A 9303-nucleotide genomic window follows, 5' to 3' on the forward strand; every position below is an offset into this window, starting at 1 on the left:
TCAAATTTTAACATTTAGGCCATTTTCAAATATTCTACAGTGGGAATACTTTTACTTTTATTACCAGAAAAACCAGATTTTTAACCAGTTTATAACTAGTTATGTTAAAAAAGCAAATACAAAATAGGCAAAGGAATAGAGTAGGTGATTATGATCTTGAAACATCTGGGGTCTTGTAAAAAAAAAAAAAAGAAGAAGAAGAAGAAGAAGAAGAAGAAATGTTGCTTTGACCCTTTAATAGTTCCCAGTGAGGCAGAAAAACATCTTAAATCCTCTTCAGTATTTGCAGTAAAGGAGCAGAAGGAAAAAGGAAATCACTTGCCTCAAGCACACGTGAACACTTGTGTGCTGCAAGCTCCAGGTTCCCAGAGATGGAGAAGGCCCTGGAACTCTGCTGGGAGGAGGACTCTGAATGGAGGGGGAGGAGGAGGAGGAGGAAGGCAGTCTGAGGCCCCCACTCCCATATGTAGCTGTGCTGTGGCCCTCACAGGTCCTCAGGGGGGCAGCTCACACCTCCCAGAGGCTGCCCCAAAGTCACTGGGACATTCCCACAGAAGTCCATCTCTGCCTGCTACCAAGGCTCAGGGCCAGGAGCTGAGGGAAGCCAGGGATCAGCTCCCACACCTTTCCTCCCACTGGAGAGAGACTGTCCCCACTCCCGGCCCTGATCCTCTCCCACGTGACCTCCCAATTACTCAGACACCTGGCTTGCAGAAAAGGTTGCCCTGGACACGCCCGTCCCAGGAAGATTGAGCCCCTTGTAAATGAAGCAATGGGTAGTCTCATGGGAGTTTAGGTATCCTAAGTGCTGTCCCAGGAGCTGCTCACCCCAAGATGAAGTGATGGACTCAACTGACCAAACCTGTGAAAACCTTTGGGTCCACGGTCCCTGGGGGCCCACCACAACCAGCAACACTACGGCGCCTCTTCCTCCAAGAAGGCTTCCTGGGCCACTTCCTGCCTGGGTTAGATCCCTCCCTATGCTTCCTCAGCACATTGGCCAGCCACCTCACAGGACCGATCACGCTGTATTAGAAAAGGCTGTTTTAGTGGGTCTGAGTCCCCATCTAGCTCATGGGCAGGGGCCATGTGTCACTCACGTCTGTGGCCCTGCCTGCAGCACTGTGCCTGACACACTGCAGGCCCTTGATAAATGCTTGCTGGCTGAGTACAGTAGTGAATACACAGATGCCTGAGATCCCTGTGTTGGGCTTGGTGGGAAGAAGGCCCACACTCTGTCACTAGCATTGCTCAATCCTGGCCCCTGGGGACAATAAGTCCATGAACCATCATTACGACATGGGGCAGAAACCCAAGGGGCATGACTAAAACCTGTCTGCCTCTTCCTTCCTGAGGACAGGGCTGACTCCAAGCCCATCTGAATAACTTCACAGGGCCACAGGGACAGTAAGTCCCCCAAATTCCAACCAGTCCTAAAATTTAAAACTAGGCACCACGGCGCTGGCTCCAAGGATTAAGCTTTGTGATCTCATTTAAGAGTGCCAGGCTAGCTCAGAGCTATCACTGCATTTACTTCCTCTAATTAACAGATGTATCAGTAGAGGACAGACCACAGAGTGCCCGGGTCCTAGCATGATTGCTGCTGCACCCACAGAAAGTGTCAAATCTCAACACCAGGAAAGCAAAGCACTCAGCCCTGGCTGTCTCCTGAATGGCTGGCAGGGAGGTCTGGAGGGGACCGTCCCCAGCGCCACTGCCGTGAGCCTCAGGGTGCCCATCACTATGTGTGTGAATGGTTCACCTGTCCCTGGTGCTCACCTGGCTGGCATCCCCAGAGCACACCCAGTTAGATGAGGGCAGGCAGGAAAGGCTGGGGGATGGGTCCTGTGGGTGTGGGGCCCCAGAGAAAAGCTGACCTGGGGCTGGTTAATGATGGCAGGTTCCTGCAGCTAAAAAGACTCTAGAGCATCTCCAAAAACCTTACTTTCAGAGAGAAATTAGAGGCTGGGAGATGATAGGAGAGCTTCCCAAGATCTCCCAGTGAATGAGCATCAGACTCTAAGCCCATACCTCCCCCACATCAGACCACCCCCCAGCAGATACACAGGGTTAATTGTCCCTAACAAAGCTGCCAACTGATTGCTACCAGCTGGTAGGAGAGCAAGCCTGACTGGAAACCACAGACAGAATGCCAAGTTTCCCGACAGCCCTTTCTCCTCTCTACCCTGCCTCGGGCTATTTTCCTACCGTTGGCTCTCATACCCCAGACACATCCAACCTGACCTGGAACCAGGTGACGCTTTCACCAAACTTCCCTCCTCACACCAGTGCAGTCATAGCAGGGGCAAAATAAATACATGATAAACCGATCATCCAACTGGTACTCTGATCAATAACACAGTGAATAACTGGAAACTGCACGGATCAGTGAAGGGCTGACCAGGGCACAAACCCAGGGATGAGGCTGCAGAGCTTCGAACAGGGGGCCCACGCCCTGGGATGTGGTCAGGGGTCAGCGGCAGCAAAGGTTACCCCAAGAAGGGCCTTGAGGAGCTCAGAGCACAAAGGATGGGCTCTGAAGGCTGGAAGGGAAGCCCCAGTGGAGCAGCACAGTGGGGATTCTGGGAACACACAGGAGCAGGCCCAGGAAGAGCCAGGGCACAGGATGGAGGGTCACTGAAGTGCTCTGCACGTCCCCCCTACTCGCTCCACTCCTCGACAGCCATCCAGCGCCCAGAAAGACAAGGTTGTCGCAGGGGCACCAGGTCATTAATTTCATATTAGGTAGAGTTAGGAGGCTTGGATGTTTGAGGAGCATAAAGTGACAGCCCCCACCAAGCGCATACTTGTGTCTGGCTCTGTACAGGCAGCTTCTCAAACATTCCACTTATCACAACCACCTTTAGCGATGGCTTCAGTGGTTGACCGGGGCCTGTAGCTAAATGAGTAATATCAAGGGCTTCCTGCGTGTCACTGTGCTGCACACAGTCCCCACCCCTAACAAGGGCAGATGATTGAGAATGCTTTTAATGCCTCCAAAAATACATCTCAACACAGTGTCAGAGAAGTGTCCTCATGTAATCCTGCAGCAAGGGAGAGCAGCAGGGGTAACCTGCCTCTGCCATGTGGTCAGGCCACATTCCCAAGACAAAGGGGAGCCACTTCTGTGCTAGGGGCCACTTTTAAAGCCCAAGAATTCTTCCTTGGAGCTATATCACCCATAAAAGGGAACCTAGGGGAGAGGCAGGATTGTCAGCAGTTTGACTAGAAATCAGACATCAGGGCTGAGATGGCTTTAAAAGACCATCCAACACAACATCCTTTGACAATTAAAGTTCGGCAAGGGAAAGCAATTTCTACGATCACTTGGAGGCCGCAGCTTATAGCAACGTGTTGAGGTGTTTAAGACCAGGCAAGAAAGATACGCACAACTGAGGACTGACGATGGCAGCTGTGGCCTCGCAGAGGACAGTGATGGCACCTCCACTCCAGTTCTGCCTGGCCTCAGCCTCCACCCCTTCATGGGGACTGGGTGCAAATTAGAAAAAGGTGCAGGTGGCTGGACAGTCATCCCTACTCACTGGGAGCTTGTGTGCAGGGAACGACACGCACAGCTGTGCGAGGCAGGCCAGAGTGTGGCAGCACAGAGGAGGCTCTCAGATGCACAACTTTTCTTCAATCTGCCCATAATTGATTTGCCCTCTGTTAACTTACAAAAATATTTCTTGATACCAGGCCGGGCGCGGTGGCTCACGCCTGTAATCCTAGCTCTCTGGGAGGCCGAGGCGGGCGGATTGCTCAAGGTCGGGAGTTCGAAACCAGCCTGAGCAAGATCGAGACCCCGTCTCTACTATAAATAGAAAGAAACTAATTGGCCAACTAATACATATAGAAAAAATTAGCCGGGCATGGTGGCTCATGCCTGTAGTCCCAGCTACTTGGGAGGCTGAGACAGAAGGATCACTTGAGCCCAGGAGTTTGAGGTTGCTGTGAGCTAGGCTGACGCCACGGCACTCACTCTAGCCTAGGCAACAAAGCGAGACTCTGTCTCAAAAAAAAAAAAAATAAATAAAAAAAATATTTCTTGATACCAAAGGAGGACACAAGCCATCATCCCTTCTTCCCTGCAAAGAAATCAGTTCTCAAAAGAGGGAAGGCAGGCTAAAAGGTCAGCAGGTAATGGTAAAGTTATCCATTCATCCATGCTCCAAAATCTTGGGCGAGGGTTGTGCTGCCTCCACCACACCCAGACCCTGTCTCTTTGCCATCACAAACGCCACGTTCCAGGCGGGACAGAGAGGAAGGGAGGAGAGTATTCAACCAAGTAGGCTCCAGGTTTTCCACATCATTCCTGAGCTTGGAAACTTTCCCGAGGTGAGTCAAAAAGCCCACACTCGCATCTAGTTATATGCTCTTCCCAGTGTTCACACAGGTAACCAACCTCCCCAGACCTGCTTCTCATTCTGCAATCCCAATCACAGTCATGGGCACCCAGCTCCCCAAGCCAGAAAGTTCCCTGAAAGACCCCTGGGTCCCTCCCACACGCCCACTCTAGAAGCCACCAGGCATCTAGAGTCCCACACATCTCTCCCCTCCTCATCGTCCCCTCTACTGCCATCTTGGCTCAAATCATTTTCCCAACTGATCTCTCTCCTACAGCCTTACTTGCCCCACCTGTGCTGCTTTCTGAAGGGCCTTTCAAACCTTGCACAGGCTCCTTGCAGCCTTCAGAACGGAGGCCAACCTCCATCAAGCCTGCCTCGGCCTGGCTCTATCAGCTCCTACCACACACTTTAGCCAGGCCAAGCACACAGTGCTCCATCACGTGGGCCAGGCCACGCCTCCACGCTGTGCCCAAGCCTCCTTTGGCCTGGAATGCCCTCTGCAGCAGCAATGCCTCAATCCAACGGGCATCCGGGCTCTGACCCTGCAAACTGGCCAGATAAGCTGGCCAGGGGAATCTGGAGAATGCAGGCTGAGGCCAGACCCCTCCAAGGAGGCAGGAGGCTGTGGTTTGGGAACTCCAATATGGAAACCAGGCAGGATGTCCTTTACCCCAGGCCTCCGACTTCCCCAGGACCTCTGTGGCAATTACCTGTTATGCTTCTGTCTCCTGCCTAAGTCTGCCCTCTTGGTAGGAGAGACACCATCACCTTCCTCTGTGTGTCCCTACGCCAAACTGAGTCAGGCATGGGGTACAGATTGTGGAGTGAAAACCCAGGAGGTGCCTTCTTGTGTTCAGGCTGAGCTCCCTGTTGGCTAGGTCGTGCTGCTCCTGGGGTCCTTTTCCCCTTCAGAGGCCAGAACTGTTTCTATGGTGTGGGAGGGGGGAGGGTGTCGATGCCCCTGCAGGATCTGATTCTTGGCCCAGTCTCAGAAACGCTGCCTTTGCATACTGCTAAGTGTCTAGCGGCTTACCTAATACAAGGAGGGGAGAAAAGGAGGGCTGTTACTTGGCGAGGTCTCACAGGCTCACCCTCATGGGCCGAGATCACCATGGGGTCACAACAGAGGTCTGACAGGCGGCCTGGGCTCCCTCAACAGTGAACAAGGGATGTGGACAGGTCAGGCTTGTTCTCTGGGTCCACACCTTTCAGAATCGCAAGCCCTCATAGAACCGCCAAGGATGGGGAGGTCTGGGGGAGTCGGGACCCACCCACTACCCCTACGGCTGCTATCTTAGGAAAGTGGTCACTATGCTTTTTTATCATGTACCCTTATCAGTAAAAGTCTTTGGCCCCTTCATCCCCAATATATTAACATGTAAACCTACTTACAAAGCTTTACTTGTAAGCTTTGCTGTACTTGAAATATTAGTAAGTCCAGTGGGCTGAATTGTGTGCCCCCTCCCAATTCACATATTGAAGTGTTAATCCCCCGTGTCTCAGAATGTGACTGTTTTTGGAGTTAGGGTGTTTAAAGAATTAACTTAAAAAAAGGTCATTAGGGTAGGCCCCAACCCAATACGTCTGGTGTCCTTATGAGATTAAGACACAGACGCACACAGAAGGAAGACCACGGGAAGACAGAGAGAGACCACCATTTGCAAGCAATGAAAGAGGCCTGAGGAGACGCCAACTTCCGGGCCCCAAGAAATGAGAGGAAAAAATGTTTAAGCCACCCAGCCTGTGGTACTTTGTAATGGAAGCCTGAGCAGCCTCTTACAATAAGGCTTAATTGCCCTTTCATTTCTGTTAAAATAAATGGGTCTTTCTAATATTTTCTTCTCACACCCTACTTTGTAGGCTACTGTCATGAAGATCCTATGGCCCAGTCGGGTTTTAGAGACAGGCCACAGGCTGGAGAAAACGAGGGTTCTGGTAGCCTCTGGACACCCCACTCCTCGTGGGCCTGAGTGTATCGGGAAGAAATCTGCGAAGCCAGAGCCCCCAGGTCCAGAGGGACAGCACAGGTTTGCCCAGACCAACCCTCGGACTGAACACCCTTCTTCCAGTGTTTCCCAAACTCACCTAATCATGAGACTCCCCCGGGCTGCCTTGGCCCCACCCTGGGAGTTGTACCCAGGGACCCAGAACTCAGTTTTCTCAAGTGAGCCAGGCGATTCTCGGGACCAGAAGCGTTGGAGGGACCGTAGTCCCGGCCACTCCACCCCGGGAGACGGGCGTGCAGCTGCAGCGCGCGTGTTACCGCGTGTGCGTGCGAGAGTGCGCGCATCCCCGGCGGGCAGGGCGGGGAGCCGTGGCCCTGCGCAGTCGGCCTGCTACCCGGCACTCCCACCTGCAGCCCGCGGGCCCGCCCCGCTCCCGCCTCTGCTGGGCGCAACTAGGGTCCGCCGTTTCTGCCAGTGCTGTATTTGTCCATCTGCGTTATGCGTCCTGCGTTCGTTCTTTGAATCAACAAGCAGGTGGAAGAAACACCTTCTGTTTCCCTCACAAGTAACTTTGCAAAGTTCCACACGCCCTTGTTTTTCTCCTGGGTGTGGCCCGCCCTAGACTGTTCTCTCAGGCTCTGGGCCCTTAACTGAAACCCAGGTTCCCCGCTCCCACCGCAGCCGGCCCAGAGAAGGGCGTGAGGATGAGGGAGGCCGCGGCGATGGACGGCCGCCGACCCCAGGGCCTGCATGTCGAGCACGATGGGGAACAGGGTGTGCGGGTCGCGGGGCTCCAGCCCACCCTCGTGTTTGCGCGCCCCAGATCCCCGGCTGACGGCAGGTTCCTCCCGAACCTCGAAAGGCATCTGCCCGACCTCCAACCCCGGCCCAGCTCGGCTCACCCAGGCTGGCAGGTGCTGGCCCTGCAGCTCGCGGCTGATGAACTGGCGTTCGTTGTCCAGGAATTCGAAGGCAGCCGCCAGGCGCCCGAGCTTCCCGCGGCGGTTCCTGCGCCACCAAAACCACAGCAGGGCGCCGAGCAGCAACCAGGTTACGCTGAGCCCCAGGTAGCCGGCTAGGTACACAGGCCCCAGGTAGAACAGCACGCGCGCCACGAAGGTATAGAGCTCGGGCAGTAGCTGACTGGACAGGCGCAGCTCGGGGCCCGGCGCGCGCTGGGTTCCCTGGGCGCCCGGGGCACCAGAGGCGCGGGGCTCCTCCGCTGGCATCTCGCCGCCGTCTTGCCCTTCCCAAGAGCTTCACCCGAGCTCGAGGCCGCGAACTTCAACGCCCAGGCACATCTGTCCTCCAAGCGCGAGGACTCGTCGCTGCGCCACCCCTGTCCTGCTGGGACTCGCCGGCGCCGTTTCAGCGCTCGGAGCTCAGCAGCCTCCCAGGCGCCCGCAACCGCAGCGTCTGCGGCAGGCTGAGCCGCTCTGCGCAGCCCCTGCGCTCGGCTCCAGGCGGAGTCCTCAGCTCCGGAAGTCTCCGCCCCCAGGGGCGGGCCCAGGTGCAAGGGGGCGGGGTCAAGCCGCCGACCTGGCTCCCATCGGGCTCTGAAGACAAACCTGCCAGCCCGGGAGCCCTCGGACCTCAGCGCCCCGCGCAGGCGTCAGCAACAATGGCACGTTCGCCACTGGCGGTGGACCAAGTACTGCCACGGGCGGTTTATGACTACCCGAGGCATGTGTACAAGTGACTTATCATGGATGAACATCACCTAAAACCTGTTTCCTACACCCAGTCTGCAATATGCAGTCTAGTCTAGTCTCAGCTGGGCATTCGAGGCACTCAACAGACAAGCTCAGCTGGGCTGCCCCAGCCCCTGCCTCGGGGTCCTCTAACTGGCCCCCCAGGGCCTGAAACGCTGCCTCCTCCTCTGGCATCTGTAAAGCTTAGACATAGCCCCTGGCCTGGCCTAGCCTAACCCAACTCAGGCCCTCCTTTCCCCCAAACTCACACCCCTGCGCCCCCAACACCTCCCCAAACCCTCTGCCTCACTCTCCCCACCCTCTCTGCAGAGTGTCAGTTTGGATCTTCATTCTCTAAGTCATCAGACGAGGAGCTTCTGGGAGCCTATCTGTCCTGGTCATTTATGGGGCACCCAGCAAGGACAAGTGGCCTGTGAATGAAAAGGGAAATGAAGAACAAGCCCTGAGATGCTTGGGAGTCAGTGGTGAAGCCCATGGTTTCAATCTAACCCTTTCTGAACCATCAGAGCAAATGGAGATCCGAATCTCTAAGTGCAGATGGTAAATCATCTTGTGGATGACATATATTTTAGGTGGCCACGTGACAGGGCTCACATCACTTACTGGGATGTGATTTTGGAGTTGACAAGAGTACTAGGATGATTCTATACTCTTTCAGCAGTTTTACTGAAAGGCTGCACCAGATGGACAGCACTCAAAAGATACTTGTATTCTTTCTCTCTATCCCTTCAGGTATCTCTCAATCTCTCCCTTCTCCATCCTGGATAAAATTACTTGCTGCAATGAGTCTTTTCAACAATGGGTGTGTTCCTGGTGATCAGAATGTTAGGCCCCTCCACTCTTGTTGGCTTTTCAGGACTCACTGAAACAGGCTGAACACCCCAAGCTTAACGTCCTGTTGCATCCCCAGTGTGGCCTGAGAAATCAACGTAAGGAATGCTGCTCTCTGGAGTTCGCTTTGGAGAGTCACATGTACAGTCCTGTTAAAGGCTCTGAGTAGTCCCGCAGATAAAAAGCTATTAAACTTTGTTTAAACACAGTGTTTCCCAAATTATTTGACCATAGAACTCTTTCCTCAAAACACTCCTCTAACCAGGGAATGTATGATAAGGATACAGGCAGTTTCCCAGAACCTGAGACAGAATGCAGCTGGCCCTCAGGGTGGAGTGACCAGAAGTTAACTGCAGAATTCTGGTCCTTGACTTTCTCCCTGCTGACCTGCCTCCTCCATCTCTCTGGCTGAGTGGAGACCACAGCACCTTCCCACAGCGTCCAGGTTTGCAAGGCAGTCTCACCAGC

The 9303-nt window shown here is 54.2% G+C and overlaps 1 protein-coding gene across 1 annotated transcript in view; it reads right to left on the minus strand.

Moving 5' to 3' along the window:
* Positions 1-7721, minus strand: part of ESYT3 (extended synaptotagmin 3) — a 44424-nt gene extending 36703 nt beyond the window's left edge. The window contains exon 1 of the mRNA XM_012749119.3: positions 7195-7721. Within this exon, the coding sequence (XP_012604573.2) occupies positions 7195-7521 (327 nt within the window). The 5' untranslated portion in view covers positions 7522-7721. The remainder of the gene's footprint in view (positions 1-7194) is intronic.
* Between the last annotated feature and the right edge of the window lie 1582 nt (positions 7722-9303).

Source organism: Microcebus murinus, chromosome 1, assembly GCF_040939455.1.
Source record: "Microcebus murinus isolate Inina chromosome 1, M.murinus_Inina_mat1.0, whole genome shotgun sequence".
Lineage (NCBI taxonomy): Eukaryota > Metazoa > Chordata > Mammalia > Primates > Cheirogaleidae > Microcebus > Microcebus murinus.